Genomic DNA, 24,333 nt, shown 5'->3' with positions numbered 1-24,333 from the left:
AAACCCTTTCTCTGCTGCAAACCTCGGTGCCTCAGCATTTGGCCTGTCTGTTCATCAGGCAAATGAATCTGGTTTCATAACAATTACTGCTAGGATCTTCCAATTATTGAAAGCATCAGGCCAGCATATTTAAATGTTGACTCAAATCCTTAAAAATGCAGTGCAAGGAAACAAAGCAATGCTGCGGAGCTAGGGGTCTCTCTATGTAGCACTGTGCTCTGCTCTGGACAGCCTGCCCTTCTACCCCGGCTACACAAGCTGCATTCCTGCTCAGCTTGAGGCCAAACCCCTTCTCTAAGTCAGAGGCTGTCTCCAAGAAATGCCTGCTCTTTCACTATGTGGAGAAATGTTTACCACTCTTTTTTAGGGCTTTGCCCTCTCTTTCAAAGTAAAACAGCCAAATATCCCTTGGGTATTTTCCTAAACAAACAGACATTAACTCCACAAAGAAACTCAGTCTTCCTGCAAGGCCAACTGGTTCAGCTGGCAGACAGCTTTGAAAAGTGAAAACTTTTCCTTCTCCTTCCATGGAAGTAAAAACTACCTCATCTTCATCTTTTATCACTGTGTCTATTAATATTATTATTCCTGACAGTACGCTCTGGTACCACATACATAAAAGCCAGCTGAATTTTAAAGCTGGAAGATGCCTTAACAATTACCTGTCTACCTATGCCTTAACTATTACCAGCTCTCTTTGTTGCAGGTAGGGGAAATGAGGCCCACAGAGATGGACTGACTTGGTGCAATTGCCGACTGAGTCAATATTAGGATTCCTGGCTGCTAAACCAGTACTCAGTCACCAGCCTCACCGTCTTCTGACCCATTTACAGCACTTTCCTGCAACAGGCTAAACAGGGCTTAGAAAGCATGAGAATCAAATACACAGATGGACATCACAGTGACTGCGATTTTCAATGTTATTCTTTCTATCACTGGCATCTTCAAAAGAAATGTGTCTTTTCTAAATAAGTTCAAAACCTTCAGAGAACACTGAAGTGGTCAGAGACAGTCACTGGGAGCCTCACTTCACAGGTGGAGAAAATGAAATTACAAAAGCACCATAAGAAAGAATGCATCAGATTTTACTGCGACTTTCGAACCAAACGTCAGCAACTCACGTTTTATTGTTGTAGGGTTTATTCTGACAGATCTCTGGGGACAAGTAGTAAGGCGTTCCAACACAAGTTCTAGCAAGTTCCATGGTACTAGCAAAATTATATTAAATAATAAAATAACACAGTGTATTACTGAAGAAAGGGCTTAAGACATACACATACATGCAAGAAAAAAGTATAAAAGTGGACACAAAATTTGATGTATCACATACTAAAATAAAGCAAAACACTGTATATTAATAATATAGTAATAAAATTCATTGATTTTTAAGCTTATAATTCACCTCCCCAAAATCTACACATTAGAAAAAATTTTATGGCTTAAAGATTGCACGAAGAGGTACCATTGTTACATTGCGAAACCCTCACATGTAAAACCTCCCTCTTTCCAGTGACTAAAGTAATGCAATCTCATGATTTAAAATTTGGAAAACATAAAAGTAAATAAAGAAGAAAAAATTTACCCAGACTCTTAAAACCCCCAAACAACTAGGTTAAAATTCTGACATATTTCTTTCTTGTCTTTTTTCCATGCATATTTTCCACATAGCTGTGATCATAGCATATTTAAAATTCAGAATTCCCTTTTTTCTTTTTTATTACTTAATATAACAAAGTTTGTCCTCACGTTATCAAGAAGTCTTCCAAATCATAAATGTTAGTGGCTTTATAATATTCAGGTACATGCTGTGCTAAGTTTTATGAAATGTGACCATTTCCCAATTATTAGGCATCTAAGTTATTCCAGATTTCAAATTATCCCCTTCGAATAAATTCTCAGAAATGGAACATTTAAAAATCTCTTGATATTTATGACCACCAAGCTGTCTTCCAAAACAGCTGCATCAATACCTTCCCCCCAGCACGTGTGAATTTGCCTGTTTCACGAAACGCTCACTAGCTTTATACGCATTTCAGTCACATCTCATTTGATCAGCTTATATCACACTATACATCGCCACCATCCTTCTCCTATCTACCTGCAAATTTTAATCTCAGACAAAGTAGCATCTGAATGATTTAATACACTTATATAAACAGTTATCAAAAATTACTGGGAAACCAAGCTCTTAATATCTTAATTCATGATAACTAAAAATACATATTTTGGCTGTTACGATCAGAAAGAAAGTGTTTTTAAAAAGTACTTACTTGTTCAGGACTCTTGCAATACCAAAGTCCCCAAGCTTTGCAACCATTCCATTCTTGCTAAGGAAAATGTTCTGTAAGTGGAGAAAATGCTATGTTGCTGGAGATGTTTCAAGAAAACAAAAGATCTGTCTTGATTTTGTCTCTGAGCTGTTACCTGTGTTTTTATGTCCCTGTGTAAGATCTTCCTGTCATGAATATGTTTCAGTCCTAGAGAAATCTGTACAAACCAACTCAGAATCTGTAGAGGGAACATGAAACAAAACTGGTGAGGAGTCTGGTGATCACTGAAATGTCTTCATGATAACATACAAGAAGAGAGGAATAATATACTTGTGTGTGCGGTTATATGAATGAAGCTAATAGGTATACCATCTTATCGTACTATTTTCTTTTTACAGTTAGAAACATGGAGGTGTGAAAAGGCAATCCAAATGTGTTGGTATGAAAAGGAACACCGCACTCAGAGAAAGATAAACAGAACCAAGAAAGAGAGGGAGGCAAGTCATGATCTTCTTTTTTCTTAACATTGGGTTGCTAACTGCATCAGGAGAGTAGACAAGCAGCTCTGTTTCCTGATAACCCTAGTGCCACTGCTTTTTCCTTTTCAGTGGAAGGAAGGTGTCAAGGGCAAAGAGAGAAAGAGGAAGAAGTGGAGAATCTGTGAGGTTACTAAAATTTTTAATGAAATATCAACATACAAGTATATAATATAAAACTAAGAAATATTTTACTTTTAAACTTTTTAAAGTTTAATTTTATTTCTTAGATATGATTTTCTTAGCTGGCCATGAGCCTCTTTATTAAACTATGTCTATACCTACAGAGATTTATTTAAATGACTCTAAAATTTCAATGATTCTTTGTCCACCAAATTATACACAGAGAGGAAAACAATAGAAAAAAAGCTACATTCCAGATACTAAGATTCAGTTGTAATTTTAGTTCTTTCCCCCAAATGGGAAATGTAGTTTGAAATTGTGTAGAGAAAAGTATTTTTATTAAATGCGGCAAAAAAATACCTAGATAGGAAGAAAGGAGGGTTTCTACAAATACAGAATTTAATATATAATGTAAATGAGCATAGGGAGAATGCTTGATTAAATTTACAGAGGTTAGAGATACTGATTCTTTAATCATTCATACATTCACAACATTCAATTTTTTTTTTTTTTTTTTTTTTGACTGCGTTGGGTCTTTGTTGCTGCATACGGGCTTTTTCTAGTTTTGGTGAGCGGGGGCTACTCTTCGTTGTGATGCGTGGGCTTCTCTTTCATTGGCTTCTCTTGTTGTGGAGCATGGGCTCTAGGTGCACAGGCTTCAGTAGTTGTGGCACGCGGGCTCAGTAGTCGGGGCTCGCGAGCTCTAGAGCGCAGGCTCAGTAGTTGTGGCGCACGGGCTTAGTTGTTCCGCGGCATGTGGGGTCTTCCCGGACCAGGGCTCGAACCCGTGTCCCCTGCACTGGCAGGTGGATTCTTAAGCACTGCGCCACTGGGGAAACCCACCACATTCAATTTAACTCTAGGAGGAAATTATTTGGGTCTGATGCTCTTAAATGCTAAAAGAGAACTACGAAACAAATGCCCTAAATAAAGATGGCAGGCCATTCCTGTGCCCTGCCTGAAGCCGTGGCCTTTCCCATCAATCACACAGGCCCTGAGTCCAATTCTTCAGTCCCCACCCCACACACCTGTCTCCTTCACAAGTACAACTCCCAAGAGGGTATCAAAGGGAGGTCAGAGAATAGAAGAAAAATGTGTTTGTGCAAAGAGAGAATGAGACCTGAGGCCATTATTCTTCACCTTTTCTCTCCTCTCTCTTAATAGCGAATGAAGCTACATAGCCATTGCTAAGAAGAGCTTCTATCCTCCCTAGCAAAGTGGGATAGCTATTTTAAAAGAGTACCCAACGATAAAAGGAAGAAAAGTGAAGCTATAAATACATCACATTTTAAATGGCTGAGGAACATCCACATTCACTTTTTTTTTTCCGCCATGAAGATTCATCTCAGAGGCATCCTACATGAGATTGTCCAAAAATCAGACACGGTTCTTTCTGAAGCAAAGTTCACTCTCAAAACGAGATTCAATTTAAGTTCAATTGCAAACATGTCCTAGGCTAGACCTATCAAGAATACTGATCCATTATTTTATAGTTTGTATTTCTCTTCCACAAAGCATGCTTCATATAAACAGTCTATTACTTATGACATTATCAATTTAATACCCAATATAAATTAAAAGGCAAATTAGAAGAGTTTTTTACCTGATCTTCACTAAGTAACACTCCCCGTTGTTTTTTGATCCTTTTCATGAGATCCCCTCCATCACAGTACTCCATCACAATAAACAGCCTGTTGTTCTCTATAAGAAAAGGCATCATTCAGTGCTGGATGGGTTTCAAATATTTACTAATTATTTGCCTTTAAGTTCTAGAAGGTGGAGAATATAGCAGAAAAATGCAGTGCATAATAGTTTAAAACTCTGGCTGTAGAATCGAGATGGACTGGGCTCTAATCCCACTTCACCACTTAAATTTCTCAGCTCTGTGACTCTGGGCAAGTTATTTTAATTTCTCTGTGCCTCGTTATTTCATCTGTAAGATGGAGATAATAATATAGAAACTCCTCTTGGGATTGTTTTATCCTTCCTCATTTAATCTTTTCAATGGTTTTTAATCCATGTCACATACTTAGAACAATACCTGCACATAATGAGAGTTCAATAAATGAGAGCAATTATTTTTAATACATTCCTGCAGGAGATTGGAAATCTGCTATAAAAAAGCAGCTGTGAATCTTTTTCAGCACCTCAGGAAGAATTAATACACCCTTGAATTTGGGCATAAACTTTTATTTATATGGGGCTTATTCAACCATGTTGTTGAGTACAGTAGACACGCTTCTAACTGACCTCTGCCTGACCTACTCACTAGATTGAAGGGCACTCTTCATGACCACTGTCCGCTCAAGGTTACCCTGGTGGCTTCTGGACTCATCTATGCCCAGGTACCTCTGCTCCCACTGATTCTTACCAAGATCATTGTGTTCATTCCCTAATTTGTTTATGCCAATTATACTTGCTATTGTAATTATTACATCAACTGATGAAAGATGAATGGGAAAAGGAAGATGTGATTATTTCTACAAAAACTACATTGAATCCTGTGGATGACTCAGTAAAAGTGAGTAGCTAAAAAAAAAAAAAAAAGTCACTGACCTAAATGTTGGGTGGAAGCAGTGGAAAATAACGGGGAAGCTTTCATAAGACTGGGCACAGAGAGTACCTGTAAATTCTTACTCCAGTCTAAAGAAAAGAAATTGGAAATTATACATTGGGGGTGGGGGGAGCCCTATGTACGAAAGAAGATTCCGAACTCCAATCAGTGGACTCACAATCAAAGACAAGGCCTTGGTCTTACGTCAGAAGTTTGGCAAATGATTTTGTATTTATAGATTAAAATAAGTTTGTATGACTTCCTGCTTAATCAGCTTTTTTCTTTAACCAAACAACTACCAGATGGGTTCTTGTTAGAATAAGGGCTTCTACTAACTTGTTTGTCTCTCCCACTAGTTTGCGGGTTCCCTGAAGACAGACTCCATACTTAGTACTTTTGTATTCCCTGTACCTGGCACATGAAAGGGGCTTAATAAAGGTTTGTAGAGTGGTTTCATAAAAACATCTAAGGAACACAAAATGATCGCACAAAAGCAGGCTTATCAGCAAGTGTTAATCTTTCTAGTATTTTGCCCTGTAATTATTAAGTATTCATTCAACGTCAGAATCTCTTGCCAAATATCTATCATTTGCTACCTCTTTCTTCCAAGTAGCTTAAGCCAACTTTATTATTTTTTTAACATCTTTATTGGAGTATAATTGCTTTACAATGGTGTGTTAGTTTCTGCTGTATAACAAAGTGAATCAGCTATACGTATACATATATCCCCATATCTCCTCCCTCTTGCATCTCCCTCCCACCCTCCCTATCCCACCCCTCTAGGTGGTCACAAAGCACGGAGCTCATCTCCCTGTGCTATGCGGCTGCTTCCCACTAGCTATCTATTTTACGTTTGGTAGTGTATATATGTCCATGCCACTCTCTCACTTCATCCCAGCTTACCCTTCCCCCTCCCCGTGTCCTCAAGTCCATTCTCTCTGTCTGCATCTTTATTCCTATCCTGCCCCTAGGTTCATCAGAACCATTTTTTTTTTTTAGATTCCATATATATGTGTTAGCGTACGGTATTTGTTTTTCTCTTTCTGACATCACTCTGTATGACAGACTCTAGGTCCATCCACCTCACTACAAATAACTCAATTTCGTTTCTTTTTATGGCTGAGTAATATTCCATTGTATATATATGCTGCATCTTCTTTATCCATTCATCTGCTGATGGACACTTAGGTTGGCTTAAGCCAACTTTAAAGGCGCTATCGGTAACCTGACAGCACCTGCCCTTGGTTGCTTCTCATTCACAAACTGAGTGCTTCTTTCACAGAACACTTCCATTGGTCCACCTCCCCTCTTAAAGGGACAGATCCGTTCACTCATCAACAAACTTTTATGGAAGACATGCTAAGGAACGCTGTGCTAGGAATAAAAAGCAAATAAGCTATCCTTCCTGAATAAGGAGGTGACAGTCTAGACGGGGCATCAGTCAATATACGTGAGAAGAGTTACAACAGAAGTCTGCACACACACAGGCAGAGAGAACAAGAGGCCATGAAGGAAAGACCGGAGAGTCCAAGAAGGGTTTTGTTTTTTGTTTGTTTGTTTTGTTGGGTTTTTAAAATTTTTTACTGGAGTATAGTTCATTTACAATGTTATGTTAGTTTCAGGTGTACAGCAAGGTGAATCAGTTATACATATACATATATCCACTCTTTTTTAGATTCTTTTCCTATATAGGCCATTACAGAGTACTGAGTACAGTTCCCTGTGCTATACAGTAGGTCCTTATTGGTTATCTATTTTATATATAGTAGTGTGTATATGTCAATCCCAATCTCCCAGTTTGTCTCTCCCCTCTCTTTTCCTCTCGGTAACCATAAGTTTGTTTTCTACATCTGTGACTCTATTTCTGTTTTGTAAATAAGTTAATTTATACCATTATTTTAGATTCCACATATGAGAGATATCATATGATATTTGTCTTTCTCTGTCTGACTTACTTCACTTAGTATGATAATCTCTAGGTCCATCCATGTTGCTGCAAATGGCATTATTTCATTCTTTTTTATGGCTGAGTAATATTCCATTGTATATATGTACCATATCTTCTTTAACCACTCCTTTGTCAATGGATATTTAGGTTGCTTCCATGTCCTGGCTATTGTAAACAGTGCTGCAATGAACACTGGGGTGCATGTATCTTTTCAAATTATGGTTTTCTCTGGATATATGCCCAGGAGTGGGATTGCTAGATCATATGGTAGCTGTACCAGTAAGGAACTTCCATACTGTTCTCCACGGTGGCTGCACTGATTTACACATTCCCACCAACAGTGTAGGAGGGTTCCCTTTTCTCCACACCCTCTCCAGCATTTAGCTTGTAAATTTTTTATGATGGCCATTCTGACTGGTGTGAGGTGATACCTCATTGTAGCTTTGATTTGCATTTCTCTAATAATTAGTGATGTTGAGCATATTTTCACGTGCTTTTTGGCCATTTGTATGTCTTCTCTGGAGGAATGTCTATTTAGATCTTCTGCCCATTTTTTGATTGGGTTGTTTTTTTGATATTGAGCTACATGAGCTGTTTGTATATTTTGGAGATTAATCCCTTGTCAGTCGCTTCATTTGCAAATACTATCTCCCATTCTGAGGACTGTCTTTTCATTTTGTTTAGGGTTTCCTTTGCTGTGCAAAAGCTTTTACGTTTAATTAGGTCCCATTTGTTTATTTTTGTTTTTATTTTCATTACTCTAGGAAGTGGATCAAAAAAGATCTTGCTGTGATTTATGTCATAGACTGTTCTGCCTATGTTTTCCTCTACGAGTTTTATAGTGTCTGGCCTTACATTAGGTCTTTAATCCATTTTGAGTTTATTTTTGTGTATGGTGTTAGGGAGTGTTCTAATTTCATTCTTTTACACGTAGCTGTCCAGTTTTCCCAAGTACCACTTATTGAAGAGAGTGTCTTTTCTCCATTGTATATTATTGCAGGAAGGGTTACCCTGATTACCTAGAGATCAGTTGCTTTCAGGAATGTATTATTTTTGGGAGAATTAATACTTGTCTTAGCTCAGTCATTGAAAGGGCTGCCACAGCAATGAAGGGATGGCAATTTCAAAACCATGGGGAAATCAAAGGAAGGAAACTAAGCGAAAAGGGTTCCATTTTCCTTCCCTTCCACCAGCATCTAACTCACTCAGCCTCACACGGGCTTTCAGTGGAAGAAATTCACTGACTGATGCAGGATTAATCATGGCCGAACCATCTTGAAGGAACTATTCAGGTCGATGAGCATCATTTGGCTCTAAATCTGCTTTTTTTCCCACTAGCCATTGTTAATTTCATATTTAATGGGGTTAGAACTGCTGGGAAAGGTCATTTGTGCTCTCAAATTTTCCACCTGTTTAAAAAAATTAAGCACTTTAGGAAGGGGAAAAGGCATAAGAAACAATCCTTGTTCTCACAGAACTTCCAATCTCACCGAGGGAAATAAAGAATATATGCTCACTTTATAACACAGCTTATTACAAATGCCACACAAGTGAAACGGTCAGTAAGAGTTCAGAAGTGCTCAGAGCAGAGGCGAGAGAGATCACTTTATTTTTTTTATATTTAGTTTTAATTACATTTTTCAGGTTGGGGTAGCCACGCCACGCGGCTTGCAGGATCTTAGCTCCCCGACCAGGGATCCAACCCGCGCCCCCTGCAATGTAGTGGAAGCACAGAGCCTTAACCACTGGACCCCCCGGGAAGTCCCAGAGAGAGATCACTTTAGGTTTGGGGGTGGGATTTGTGTTTAGTCTTCAGCATGTATAATATTTTAAAATGCAGAAAGGAGAAAAAAAGAATACTCCAAAAAGGAAGTGCACGGCACCCTCTAGGGCAGGAGTTTCTGGAACTATAAAGCTCATGGGTCACTGACCTTTCAAAACTATTAGAGGGCACTAACTTCAGGGTTGCAACCTTTGTCTTGCCAAATTCCAACACTTAAAGAACAATTATTATAATTAATTTATTCTAAAATGCCCTTTTAAAAAATCAGGATTATGTCTTACAGACATTGGCATCTTCCAATTGGTGACTGTGGGCCCAGCAGTCTTGATGTCGTCACGGCCTCATTAATTTTTGTTTTGTTTTGTTTTGTTTTTCGGGGGGGGGGGGTGAAGTAGAAAAGAATAGCTTTATTGCTTTGCCAGGCAAAGGGAGACACACCAGGCTTCTGCCTCAAGCAACCACGTGTCCCCAGCCTCATTCATTTTTAGACTATCTTAACCAATTTAATCTGCTCATATTTCCCTTTTAATGAACATACAAGAGTAATAGAAAGCAAAACTCTGTTTAAACAAGTCTAAAAGAGCTCTTTTAATACATATAAAATAAAAAGTGTGATATGAAAGTATAGTGTCATAGTCTCATGGGCAGTATCTTTCCTTTTCATCAGCACATAATAATGTATCTTAAAACCAATGGCCTCTAGATTTGATGGAACGAGGTATCATCCAGTATCACCATCATTCCACAAAAATAAAAGCCTTTTAGTGCTGAACCCAGGAGGAACACGGGCTCAGCACAAAGAATAAAAATATCTTCTGCTATGCCCCCTTGCTCACTGCACTGCACCCACAGTGGCTTCTGCCACAGGTGTGAGATTCTGCCCTGCTTACCAGCCTGTGACTATTGTCGTGGATGCTGGCAGAAGACACGAGATTCCTGGGCCAGAGACAAAGGACTTTATTACTCTTGGCAAAAGCAGCTGTCAGAGCTTCATGTTAGCACTCGTTCTATGTCTCCCAAATCCACAGAGCCTAGATGGGCAACTGCGCACGCAGTGGCTACATTACAGGAGAGGAACACTGCACTTGAGGAATCGACTGCTTTTACAGTGAGCAGTAAACAAGCCAGCTTTCGGTCAGGGCTTGGCATTCTTGGCATATCCAGCAAAAACATGCAGAGGTGCTCAGGGCCAATAGCAGATGGCCTTTCCCCAAAGCCTCCTGGCTAGTCCTTTAACACGTCAGCCCTTTGCAGTGGCTCTTCTCCTTGCCTGGAAAGCTCTTCTCCAGATGTTAGCAGGACTCCTCAGTCTGTGCTCAAATGTCACCTTCACAGCAAGGCCTGTCCTGACCGCCCTATTTACAATGCTTCCCTCTACTCCTGCCTCCCCCTATTTTATTATCCCACAGCACTTATCAACTTCTAACCTGCATATACTGTACTTATTAATTATGTTTACATTTATTGTCTGTCTCTCCCCACATTCTACCCCTGGAATGTAAACTCCACAGTTGTAGAGCAGGCAGAATTCTCAGATGGCACTAACGCGCACACACTGTGAACTCTCTCCCCTTGAGCGAGAGTGTAACCTGTAAATATGGGATATCACTCCCATGATTATGTTACATAGCAAAGGGGATGTACTGATATAATTAAAGTTACTAAACAGCTGACTCTGAGTTAATAGAAAGAGATTATACACCTAATCACAAGAGCCACTTAAATCTGGGTCTGGAAATCAGAAACAGAAGTGAGAGGTTCCAGCTGGAGAGGGCCTATTGAAGGGGCCACATGCCAGCGAAGGGCGGTTGGTCTCTAGAAACAGAGAATCACCCCCAGTTAACAGCCAGCAAGAAAGCAGACACCTCAGTCCTACAGTTGCAGTAAATGAAACCTGCCAACAACCGGAATGAGCCTGGAAGAGAACTCGGCCTCAGATGAGGTTGCAGACACAGCTGACATCTTGATTTCAACTATGTGAAACCCTGTGCAGAGAATCCACCTAAGCCCAGCCCGGGCTTCCAATCTAGAGGAATTGGGAGAGGATAAGTGGGTGCCTGTTTAAGCCATTAAATTCGTGTTCACTGGTTATACAGCAACAGAAAACAGCAGTGCAGGGATTTGGGCCTATTTTACCTAGACCATGCCTAGCAAATTATAGGTACTTGATAAAAATTTACTGAAGGAATTTAAGTGGAATTAATTTAGCCTTAGGAAAATCTTACTACATTCTCTTATTTTTCTCATGTTGCTTCAAACTTATGAAAACTTCTACTTTCTATAGACAAACAACTAATGAACGAGAGCCAGGGTTCTTCTGTTCCGAGGTGAGCTGTTTGAGGGTAAACGAAGGCTTTCCCCCAACTCTCTAGAGTCAAGTGTTGCAAGGACCTCTGAGGCTTTCAGATAAGCTCAGTGTTTCAAGTCCCAACAAACTGCCAGGCAAACTCAAAGCCGTCACAACAGCTCCAGTTTTCCCAAACACAGACGTGCTCTAGTTAAGCAAAGGAAAAGGCTGTCATAAGAAAGTTTAAGCTTACAACATAAACGAAGTCAGTGAAGGTTATTTCTGCTGTAAAAAATGACCTCTAATTTGATAATGGTATGCAGCGTAAACCATCCTCAAATATCCATTTTGCACGGTGTAAAGACATACTCCAGGGACTTCCCTGTTGGTCCGGTGGTTAAGACTCTGTGCTTCCACTGCAGGGGGCACGGGTTCGACCCCTGGTTGGGGAACTAAGATTCTGCATGCCAGGGGTCCCCAACCCCGGGGCCATGGACCACTAGCAGTCCGTGGCCTGTTAGGAACCGGGTCACGTGGCAGAAGGTGAGTGGAGGAAGAGTGAGCGAAGCTTCATCCGTATTTACAGCCACTCCCCATCGCTTGCAGTACTGCCTGAGCTCCGCCTCCTGTCAGCATTATGGTGAGTTGTTTAACTATTTCATTACGTATTACAATGTAATAATAATAGAGATAAAGTGCACAATAAATGGAATGCACTTGAATCATCCCAAAACCATCCACCCACCCCACCCCCGGTCCGTGGAAAAATTGTCTTCCACGAAACTGGTCCCTGGTGCCAAAAAGGTTGGGGACCGCTGCTGCATGCAGTGGAGTGTGGCCCCCAAAATTAATTAATCAATTAAAAAAAAAAGACATACTCCACTTTCCTAAATGGCCCAGTCTAGGCACCCATTCAGCAAACGTGTATGAGCACCTACTGTGTGCTACATGCTGAGGAGCAAGTGGTGAGCAAAAGAATTTGTTATGTTTACTGTCTTAAAGGGAGACAAATATTAGACAGTTCCTAATGGCGTATATGAACATACACACACTGTACAAAAGTGCTGGCGAGATCGGTACAGGGGGCTGTAACTTGAATTGGGATCTCAGAGAAGGCCTGACGATGAGCAGGACTTACGAGTCACAGGGAGTCACAATCATAACCCACAGAATGAGGAAAAGGAAGACTGTCTAATGGCGTCGCTGTTAGGAATCAATGAACAGGAATGCAAGGCACCTTATTCAGCGGCTGCCCCTTAGAAGTTGCTCGGGACAACTCAATTCCCAGCTCACATGTACTCTCAGCTCCCAGAAAGACCTTGGAGGTGTCCCGAGAGCTCTTTTAAGGAATGTACCCAGTTTTAATTTGCAAGAAACACAGAGAGCTATTTTGAATGCCGTGGTTTTAATTTGCAAGGAACACAGTGCCCTGCACAGTGTAAAAGCTCAAAAAATAGCTTTTAAATTTTATTTACTGATTTTTACACCCCCGATGGTGCTTGAAGATATCTAGGCAACATTCCTGCTCCATGAACTAATTCTGACCTGTGAATTCAAGCACCCCCAGTGCTGGGTGCTGGGATGGGGATGCCCCATGGTGAACTGGGGACACAGACAGCCCTGTCACAGCCTTTTAAACACCTGACATGCTGTATATGTGTTTATTGTCTGTCTCTTCCCACTACAATGTAAGAGCCACGAGGACAGGAATTTGTGCCTGTTGTGTTTGTTCACTGCTGTATTCCTGGCGCCTAGAAAAATGCATCAGCGTAAGCACTCGATCAATATTTAACTGAATGAATGACCAACGCTCCTTTTATGGTGTTTTTAGTGGGCTTTTTGTTTTTTAACCTTTGGAGTCAAGTGATAGAGGCAGCAGAAATGTTGTATTCAGGCACACAGAGAAGGGAATTGAGGCCTTAAAGTTTTTCCCCTCTATTCTGGCCGTTTGCTTGGCTGCCTCTCTGTAGGAGAATTGTACAGCCCTCCCCGTTGCCCCGGGACATGCAAGGACTCACAGAGGCAGAGTGTACCCTCCCCCACCATCACCCCGTTCCCGGAGCTGGTTGCGGCTGCTTTGCACCCAGAACGTGAGCACATAAGGAAAGTAAGAAACATGCCACATCCTAGCAGGGATCTGTGAGTGAGGGTGGGGTGGGCTCTGTGTCCTGCTCTTTCCTCTGGCTCAGGAAAACAGCTCCATATGTGCTCTGCTCCTTCAGGCTGGACCCCAGACTTAAAGACTCCTCCTGGGTGTTTCCTGGCAGTGCAGTGGTTAGGACCCGGCGCTTTCACTGCCGGGATCCCACAAGCCATGAGGCACGGCCAGAAATAATAATAATAATAAATTAAAAAAGTAAAGACCCCGCCCAACCGTAGCCAACATGTAATGTGAGTGAGACACAGATGGTATTCTTGTAGGTCACTGAAATTTCTTACTGCAGCAAAGCTAATACACCCATCGTTAACTATCTGAGGGAGTGAGAATTAAAGGCAGGTGGGCAAACTTGAGAAAATTTAGGAAAGCTGCCTACAAAAACTCACCAGAGAAGAAATAAAGATGATGTCTCAAATGACAACTTAAGTAAATGGGAAAATGAGTCCAGTTACAAAAATTAATTTATACATACTTCTCAGGAACTATCTTATACAGAAGTCTACATGCCCACACTCTATTAAAATACTTTAAGAAAATGAGAAAGTCACACCTTGAAATGAACTGAAGAAGGTTACAATGTTGGGATGTTTCATCTTCGCCAGAAGAATGACTTCTTTCTTTGAAGCTTCTTTTTCTTGGATGGGCATCTAAATTATATTAAGAGACAGAGTAGTCTGTAAAGATAATTCGCTTTCAAGGAATGCTTTTTACTCACTGTCATCGAAAATTCTCCAGGATTTCACTGGCTTTTAATAGCACTTCTGCAACAGATCTCTCAACGGCAGGAAATGACATTTCTAGAATTAGAGTGTCCTATGTCTAGTCAATGGTTTGTCAGTGACAATCAGAAACAAGAAAATAAGTATTTCTGGTGAAGTTCTGCTGTATTAAAATCTCCGCTGGATTGGTGGACTGTGTCAATTATTTAGTCATCTGGAGGAAAGTTATATAAATATTTATCTTTCAGCAACAAAGGAATTTGTAAAAAAAAAAAAAAAGCAACGTTCCAGCAGCAATCACTGCTGAGAAGAAACAAATGAAATCTAAAAAAAGTAAAATGTCGTATATCACATAAATCAGACCGGTAAAGTTCTATGTTAAGATTACTACGTTTTTCATTTTCAAATAAAATGTCTCTCGTGATTGCATTTTAGATTTGATGTATTTTCTTTTCTTTTGAAAAAACTAATTTGCTTTTATTATTGCTTTTCCTTCCAGTTTTATTGAGATATAACTGACATACAGCAGTGTATACGTTTAACGTGTACAGCATATAATTTGACTCACACCATGAAATGATCATCACGATAAGTTTAGTGAACATCTGTCATCTTATATAGATACAAAATTAAAGAAATAGAAAAAACATTTCTTCCTTGTGATGAGAACTCTTAGGATTTACTCAACAACCTTCACGTATAACATCAGCAGTGTTAATTCTATTTATCATGTTGTACGTTACATCCCTAGTATTTATTTATCTTGTAAGGGGAAGTCTGTACTTTTTGACCACCTTCAACCAGTTCTCCCTTCCCATACTACTCGCCCATGGTAACCACAATTCTGATCTTTTTTTCTGAGTTTGTTTTTGAAGTAAAATTCAAAAACTACAACACTATGTCATTTTCTATCACACAACACAGTGATTTAAAATTTATGTGCATTTCAAAGTGATCACCAAGATAAGTCTAGTTACCATCTGTCACCATACAAAGATATTAAGTATTGACTATATTCCCCACACTGTGCATTTCATACCCATAACTCATTTATTTTGCAACTGGAGGCTTGTACCCCTTAATCTGCCTTACCTATTTCTCTCCTCCCCTCACTCCCTGATGTATTTCCTTATTATTCTATTTATCATCTATGGACAATATTGTTCAAATGTTTTGGTGCCATTGGCAATGGCCACACCTCATTTCTACCTTTTCTTCCTCATTCTTGACGCTTTGTCATTTCTACACTGACTTCTGGCCCGGCTGCCCCACCCTTCCGGCCTCCATGGGTCACTGGTCCTCTCCACAGTTCCCTCTGTGATGACCTTCAACATTTGGCCCACAGGTAATGTGTGAGTTCCCAAATTTTTCATCCTCATTTAAATTTGAAAATTTTTTAAAAAATTACTATTCTCCATCCCAGCTTTACTGCCTCCTAGCTATGTATCTTTCAGTAAATTATTTAAATCTTCTAAGCTTCAGTATCTTTCCCCCCACTTTAAATTGCATAATTGGTACATATGAGTTTCAAAATAAAAATAACTGAAATACGCTACCAGGATAGACTTAGCTACTTAACTACTTTAACTTATAACTACTGTTTTTTTCAAAAGACTATGATAAACAAAATTGAAAGGCAAATATAGGGAGATAAGTGTATTTTTATAGTTAGGTAAAAATACTGGCAATATATATGACAAAGATTTTTTGTATTTATAACATATAAGGATTCTGGCAAGTAAGAAAAAAAGGCAAATATGCCAATAGAAATATGGGAAAATACATGCCTAGGCAACCCTTAAAAAAATAAAAGAAATTAAAAATGGCTCAGAAACAGTAAAAAATATTCAACCTCACTCAGTAATAAAAGAAGACTAAAACAAAATTTAATATGTTTCATCTGTGAAATTGGCGAAGACAAAAAGAATGTTAATACCCACAGTTAACCAGAAAGCAAAATGGCACTCACATACTTCTGGTGTAAGTATATAAATTGGTAAAATCTTTCTAGGAAAACAAGTTTACATATCTAATAAGAGACTTTAAAATGCTCCTATTTTTAACTTATTAATCCTTCTAGAAGTTTATCCAAAGAAAATAATCAGAAATGTGCCCAAGGGCTCTCATACAAAAGCCTTCATTTCAGTGTTTTACTATTAGTTTTTAATTAAGAATATACACTAGTGATTTGAAACAATATTTTAAGCCAGATAGAAGTAAATAAGATGAAAGTAAAACTTCCCCTTTTCCTCCCCACCCATCCCACGAATTCCTATTCCTTAGGAGTGATTGCTGCTAATTGTTAGACCTTTTTATTTAATGCACATATAGGTAAACACATATACACAGTTTAAGAAAAAATGACTCTTCTACATATTAAACGTTATTTAATCATAGCAAAAAAATCAAGCAACATAACTCTCTGAAAATAGAAAAAGAGTTAGATAAAATATGGTATTTTTAACCTAATGTCACACTATGCGGTCATCAAAAATCCACGGAAGCACTGGCAGGAAGAGCAGGGGAAGAGGTAGAAGGATTTGCTGGTCACTGTGCCTTGTTGAGCAAATTACTTAACCTCATTGAGCCTCAGCCCTTTCACCTAAACAGTGAGGGTGATGAGATCTACCTTTACAGTTGTTGGGAAGATTAAATTGATTAATTATGTAAAACACCTGGGATAACATGAGGTCTGCTAGGCACCCACTATTACTGTAAACATTGAATGATATTATATGAGAACATTTTATTATATGAAAACATTGAATGACATGAGAAAATATTCACAATATACTAAGGGTAAAAAGCTGCTATAAAAGAGTATATCCACCATGACATCAATCATCTAATATATTCTAATAACTTACAAGGTACATTTATGCATTAAAAATAGCCTGGAGAGAACTTCACCATAATGTTAATAGTGATGAAGAGAGAGATTAAAAGTGATTTTCATTTTCCTCTAAATAGCCTTATTTTTCCCTACACTTTTTTTCAAAATTTCTTCAATGAACATTTTAATTTTTATTATCAAGAAAAGATACAATGCATTTTTGAAGGCAAGAAATAAAAGAATATGCTTGATAATTGTAGGATGATGATAGAAAATATAGAGCTTTTTGGTACCTGTAAGAAAATAAGCGATTTAAGTTCTGGGGTCTAGAGTTTGCTTTGTGGAGAGGTGCTGGAGAGCTGAGAAGAAATGTAAATTTCTCTAGATAAGAAGTAATGAAAAAGTACATTAGAGTAGAAAGAAAAAAATAATAAATGTTAATACTGTGACACAAATGTTGTTAGGCAACTCTGATAACACAGAGAGATACGGGAAAGCAACAATAACGAGGCCCAATAGAAATTCTACTTATTTATGGCATGGGGACTAGGGTGGTTCATGAAGTAAAAGATGAAAAAATTCACTGCTCTATGAGAAATATACAGTCAGCTTTTTATTATCTATACTAAAGAATGGGAGAGACTCTATGAAATGTATTAATATATATTTTTATAGAGGATTCACCTCCCACATAATTTTTTCTTTACTTAGAATTTAAATGGTTTTATAATTCCTAAATATGTACCAGCTTAACAACAGAGCTAGAAGGCCTGAAAGTATCTATGCATTGAATTATTTATCCAATAAGAATTTATTGACCCGCTACTGGTGCAAAGAACTCTTAGCTGCTGTGTGGAATACCAAGATGCAAAAGACCTGGATTCTGCCTGCACAGAATATACAGTTTACCAAGGAGGAGAAGGCACAAAATAAACAGCTAAAGCGCAGCAAAGTAGACAGCAATCAGTACCATAACAGCAGTACGGATAAAAAGCTATGGAGGGCTTCCCTGGTGGCGCAGTGGTTGAGAGTCTGCCTGCCGATGCAGGGGACACGGGTTCGTGCCCCGGTCCAGGAAGATCCCGCATGCCGCGGAGCGGCTGGGCCCGTGAGCCATGGCCGCTGAGCCTGTGCGTCCAGAGCCTGTGCGTCCGGAGCCTGTGCTCCCCAACGGGATAGGCCACAACAGTGAGAGGTCCACGTACCGCAAAAAAAAAAAAAAAGCTATGGAGTTTACAGAGAAAGAGAGGTTACTTAGATCTGGAAGGTTCTACAAGGTGTACTGAGTCTCAGCCCTGAACAAGTGGGATCTTGATGCTTGGATGGGCAGGCAAAGACCTTTTGGGAAGAAAGAGCCCCTCGGGTGAGCACAGAGGCTGCGGTGCAAAGGATTTGCATGTGGCAAAAAGGAAGAGTATGTGAGGGGAGGTTGAAAATGGAATTTGGGAACAAATCAGAGAGGGGTGTCAAAACTAATCTGAAGAGTGAAATGATATAAAAGTACAAGGCAAAAATTACTCATAATCCCACATTCCACCTCGATAATAATGTAGTAAGTAGGTCTTTCCTATATGTATGGGCAGATATGTGTGGGAATATACATACTTATATAGAGAGATAATGCGTATATTTTCACAAAGATTGCATCATTCTACACGTACTATTTTCTTAATTAGCAAAAGTTATGATACTTCTCATGTCAATGCTTTGACTACAACGTGATTTTGATGAACAGCTTAGTCTTTCACAAATTACTTAACCAATCCCCAACTGTTGGACATTTAGGTTGTTTGCTGACTGTCTGCACATTTCTGGGTATTTCCTTGGAATACAATCCCAGAAGAAGAACTACCAGATCCTAGGATGCATACATTTTTTTTCTTTTCTTTTTCAAGATGAAGATAGCTTTTTCTGCTTATACAAATAATAGAATTCTTAATTTTAAAAACATAATATATGCTTCATATTAAAAATTCTGACCACGCAGGAAGAAATGATAGAGGTGAAATCCCACCAATCAGCAATAACCACTGTTAATGTTGTGTGTGCATGTGTGTGTGTGTGTGTGACATTAACAGTACATACATATATATACATAACTTTTTGTGGCCTGATTTTTTTTTATCTTTACAACGTATTTCGGATCTTACTCCTCGTCAATGATACAAACAGGGCATGGATCCTTCTAAGGCTTTGATACGTATTGATAAATTTCCCTCAGGGTGATTTACCTTCCTATCAGCAGAGCAAGAGAGTGCCCGCTTCCTCCACTTTTATATTCTTTTCAATCCTTTCCAATTGTATCAGCAAAAAGTGATATAAAATCAATAGATTTATTTTACTTTTCTTAGTTTTCTAACGAGTTTGAAATTTGTATATGATGACTTCTTCAGTTATAATTTTTTTTCTTTTTAAGATTTATAAAAGGCTAGCACAAGGAATTCCCTGGCAGTCCAGTGGTTAGGACTCCATGCTCTCACTACCAAGGGCCTGGGTTTGATCCCTGTTGGAGGAACTGAGATCCCACATGCTGCACTGCGTGGCCAAAAAAAAAGCTAGCACACTTTAGTCAACACTTGCAAGTATTTTGGGCATTCTGTCAGTTTTCTTTCCATTTATTCATGATGGTTTTCCGTCATTCAGAAGTTTTATATTTTAGTGTAGTCAAAGATGACGACGCATCTAGCCATCTTTTCCTCTATGACTTCTGTCCCAGGGAAGGTTTGGGAGCCTGGGGGGAGAATTCCCAAGATTTTGTTACATGAGAGCTGGAGCCATGAGAAAGGTACTGAAGTGATCCAAGTAACCCAGGCCACTGACAAAAGGAATGAAACAAATTCAAGGGAGTGAAAGAGTCAACCGCATTTAGCAAGTAATTGGATGGGGAGAGAGAAAAAATTCACCGATGACCCCAAGGTTTTGAGCCTGGATATCATAAAAATACTGGTGTTATTAACACAGAGCAGCACAGAGTGGGTGACCTGGATCTGCTTAGAAAAGTGAGAAATTTCTACTTTGGGGTACAATTGTATTAGCTAGCTTCCAAGATGGTCCTCAACACCCCTCACTCTGAATTCTTAATGCCCAGAAACTGTGAGATAATAAGTGTCTATTATTTAAGCCACAAAGTTTGGGGTAATATGTTACACAGCAGTAGATTACTCACACAGATACTACTTGAAGATATCTAGCTGGCTAATGAAATGCACAACTAGGGCTCTGGAAGATACCAAGGCTGGACAGAGTTTTAAGAGTGATCTGTTTAGTGGTAAAGATTGAAGGGAGGTGACTGTCAGGTAACAGTACACAGAAAGAGAGTTGGCAAAGGATAGGTGGTTGGGGACATACGGAGGGTTAGGAGACAGACAGGCCGGAGAAAGAGCAGTCAGATAAACAAAAGAGAGTAAGGAGAATAAGGTCGTGGAAGGAAGCCCTCACAGGCCACTAGACTAAGAGGACATTAGCAGACATAGGTGGTGGATCCATGAAAAGGGACCTGTATTGGTGAATAAAGCATTCGCCCTGAAGCTAATCATCTACACCTGAGTTTTAATGTAAGTTTGGGAAGTCCTTTTATTTTTCCCCAATTTTTTTTCTTTTTTTTGGCTATGTTGCATGGCTTGTGGGATCTTAGTTCCCCCACTAGGGATTGAACCCAGGCTCCTGCAGTGAAAGCACCCATTCCTAACCACTGAACTGCCAGGCAAGTCCCTATTTTTCCCCAATTTTTAAAAATTATGGTAAAATATATACAACATAAAATTGATACCATTTTAACCATTTTTAAGTGTACAGTGCAGTGGCACTAAGTACATTCGCATAAGTGCAACTTGATTCATCCATTTTGTACCCATTTTGTATGGAAGTTTTTCTGCTCCTCTCACTTATAAATCCTCCAGAAGGTAACCAACGAGACTTGCCTTAACATGTATTCTAGCCCATAATGGACACTGTTATCCCCGTATATCTGAAGCCAACACAGCCACTAGAGAGGGTAACATAAACACAAACCAAGGGAAATTTAGCAAAAATGATTCCTCTTAAATCAAATATATTTAATTATTCTCCAAAACCATTAGACTAACAATAACATAGGGTTTTCCTCCATTCCTTCAATGCATTCAATACATATTTCCGAGCGCCTATTATGTGCCAGGCACTGTTCTGCATGGGGAAGGAGATAGACAAGAAATAAGTGAGCAGAGTAATTCCAGATCATTATAAATGCTACTAAGAAAATAAACCAGGGTGGTGTGATAAGGAGTGATTGAAGTCAGGCAGCTACCTTGGCTAGGATGCTTGGGGAAGGTCTCCTTGTGGAGGGGACCTGAATTTGGAGAGGCAGTCAGAGGAAGCACACGGCAAAACAGAGGAACTAGAGCAACGGAGGAGGGGGCATCTCACAGACGTGCCATAGGATTAAAAAAAAAAAAAAAAAGATGTTATCACTGTAAGGAGTACCATAGGAGCCAGGACGATAACATCTTTTTCTCTTTTCCTTTTTTTCTTTCTTTCCTTCTTTAAAAATAAGATCACTGGGGACTACCCTGGCAGTCCAGTGGTTGAGACTCTCTGCTTCCCCAGCAGGGGGCATGGGTTCCATTCCCGGTCCAGGGAACTAAGATCCGGCATGCCGCATGGCTCAGCCAAAAATAAAAATAAAATTTAAAAATAAAAATGAAAATAAGATCATTGGTTGCTGTTTGGACAATGGACTTGAGCAAACAAAAGTCAACTCACTCATACTTGTAAAAAAAAAGATGTGTTTCCTTGACAAACTGGATTAAAAGCCAGATGAATATACCACTGAAAATGAACAGGAATTTTAACTTTTTAACTTTACCTTTTCAAAATTGATCTCTTTTATAACACAGTCCTTGCTATCTGATTTCCCTTTGGCCAGGTATGCTTTCCCAAAGGCACCTTCCCCAATGGCCTTAATCACATCATATTTATCCATGGTCTCCAATGCATGGAGTTACCTGAAATGAGAGCAGTGAAATTTTATTGCACACTTTTCATAAATATGAACAAGTCAGAAAACAGACCACTACAACGTAAGAACTCATTTTGCTAAAACTTTCATTCTAATTTCGCCAAGACTGAATCAAATAACTTTCCTTGCGGCCACAGGTAACAACCAAAGTGAGACAGAGCTTAGTCAGCTCCATGGTCAGACTGGGGCTGCAGCTCAACTTTGATACACCCTAGTGTTGTCATCTCGGGCAAATAACTTAATTCGTAAAACCTCTCTTTTCTAATTTCTGAAATGGAAATAACAATGTTTTTGAAGATTGTTCTGAGAAAGAAAAATATAATATCCCCATCTGGGCACCTCTAGGCAGCAGGAATTGTCCTTCTGCTTGTGTGGTTTTACAGTCCAGCCTTTCTCAGTGGGGCGTTACTGCCCCCTAGGGGAAATTTTTGAAACGTACGGAGTTTTTTTCTGTTCGCAGAGATGGAGAGGCAGGCACGAAGGCTTTCAGCAGCCATTGGGGTCTGAGATACTAAGATTCTGCGATGCTAGGGACGGTCCCGCACAGTATTTTCCAGCGCCCCTACAACCTTAAAAAGTCTCCGTACACATTCATGTGCTTGGAAAAATCCGTTTATAATTATCTGCGGCTAAAACCAAACTATTTTACATCTAAATACAAAGTATATTTTGCACAGTTTTATTTAACACTGAATTTTCGAGGAATGCAACTACATGTAAATCAAGGCTTGCCTGCACCTTGTTCGGAACTTTACCAGGAACTGTTCACCGTTTTGGAAAATCACTCCCCCACTGGCCACGCTGCTCCTGGCAGCTGAAACCTAAAAGTTTGCAGCTGTCCTTATCAGGTGACTCCCTGCTACTTCACTACTTCTTCCAGTGTAGCAGTACCAAGAATTTACAGATTGAAATATAGACTTTATAATAAAGAGAGTCACTGTGGCACTTAGATTCGTCTGATCAGATTCGGTATGGCAGGAGGGTGTGTAAGGCCAGAGTATACAAGGGCCCCATCCAAGACCTACCCAGTCAGAATCCCCAGTTAAAAGGTCTAACATTCCCTTTGGTGCCCAAGCTCCTTTGATTTGGGTTCGTCACTCTCAGCCCAGGGTCCTGGCTTCTCGAGAGGGGAAGGTGAATTCTCCGGGGGCAGTAAGCGGTGTGGTCCCTTCCTCTCTACCATTTCTTTGGAAACACGGTGCTTGTAACACAAGTACACCCTCAATAGCCCGTGGGCAAAAAACGGGCCAGTAATTCCCAGTGGGGTTGTTTCTGAACTGTCTTGGGCAGGTTCTGGCGGCCCAGCACTTGCCTCCGACCACTTGCCACCTCTCTGGAAGCTACGCGGCCGGGCGGCCCTCGGCCAGCCGCCGGCCTCTGGGGCTTTGGGTAAACTGCTCCACTGCATTTCCCCGTTATATTCAATAGTACAGTTAGGGAATCGTGATGATTTTTAAAACCTGAGTGAGCAGGCAGGTTACGTTTTTGAGTAATTTGTGTCAGTGCAGGAAGTGGGGACGATTAGGTGGGACAGGGCTGGAAGCCAGCTCCGCAGCCAGGGAAGGCTTGGGGACACTGGAGGGCCGGGTTTTGAGGGAGGCGCTGGCGGAATCGGAACTCGAGGGCACTTGCGCAGGAACTGAGGGACCGCGACGCTCCCGCCCAAGAGGCACCGGTGGGTGGAAGCCCCTAGGTTCCGGGGGGAAAAATCCTTCTCCCTTAGAAACACTCTCCGGGAAGCGGCCGGCGGGAAGGCGGCAGAACTCCCGCGGGGGCCAGGAGCTGGGTGCGCCGCGCGTTGCCATGGAGACCGACGCGGCCCGGGACCGGAGACTGCAGTTCTGCAGCTCGCGTCTTCCCGGGCGGGGGTTCCACCCTTTCCCCGGGGCTCCCGGAGGCAGCTCCGGGTTCGGACTGAGGGGACCACCCATAGCATACCTGCTCCGCCTGCTCCGCGGGGCCAGAGTAGTATCCCGGGTGGGTCCAGGTTCCAGACGCTTCTGCGCCCGCTGGCGGCCGGGGCGGAGCCGCGCTAGCGAAGGCGGGCGGGGCGCGGGGCCAGAGTGGCGAGAGGAAAGGTCCACACAGTCCACCCGGAAGAGGGGTGGGGGCCGGCCGCGGCGTTT

General features: G+C 40.5%; 1 protein-coding gene across 1 annotated transcript in view; it reads right to left on the bottom strand.

Annotated features, from left to right (window-relative positions):
• The window catches only part of NEK5 (NIMA related kinase 5), a 65,063-nt gene extending 40,861 nt beyond the window's left edge, over positions 1 to 24,202 (bottom strand). The window contains exons 1-7 of the mRNA XM_060287929.1: positions 24,146 to 24,202; positions 22,055 to 22,193; positions 14,210 to 14,306; positions 4,533 to 4,630; positions 2,425 to 2,508; positions 2,271 to 2,341; positions 1,122 to 1,208 (exon numbers count right to left, since the gene is read on the bottom strand). Of these exons, the coding sequence (XP_060143912.1) occupies positions 1,122 to 1,208; positions 2,271 to 2,341; positions 2,425 to 2,508; positions 4,533 to 4,630; positions 14,210 to 14,306; positions 22,055 to 22,171 (554 nt within the window). The 5' untranslated portion in view covers positions 22,172 to 22,193; positions 24,146 to 24,202. The remainder of the gene's footprint in view (positions 1 to 1,121; positions 1,209 to 2,270; positions 2,342 to 2,424; positions 2,509 to 4,532; positions 4,631 to 14,209; positions 14,307 to 22,054; positions 22,194 to 24,145) is intronic.
• Between the last annotated feature and the right edge of the window lie 131 nt (positions 24,203 to 24,333).

Source organism: Globicephala melas, chromosome 18 (genome assembly GCF_963455315.2).
Source record: "Globicephala melas chromosome 18, mGloMel1.2, whole genome shotgun sequence".
Lineage (NCBI taxonomy): Eukaryota > Metazoa > Chordata > Mammalia > Artiodactyla > Delphinidae > Globicephala > Globicephala melas.
This window is presented reverse-complemented; position numbering and strand designations above follow the sequence as displayed.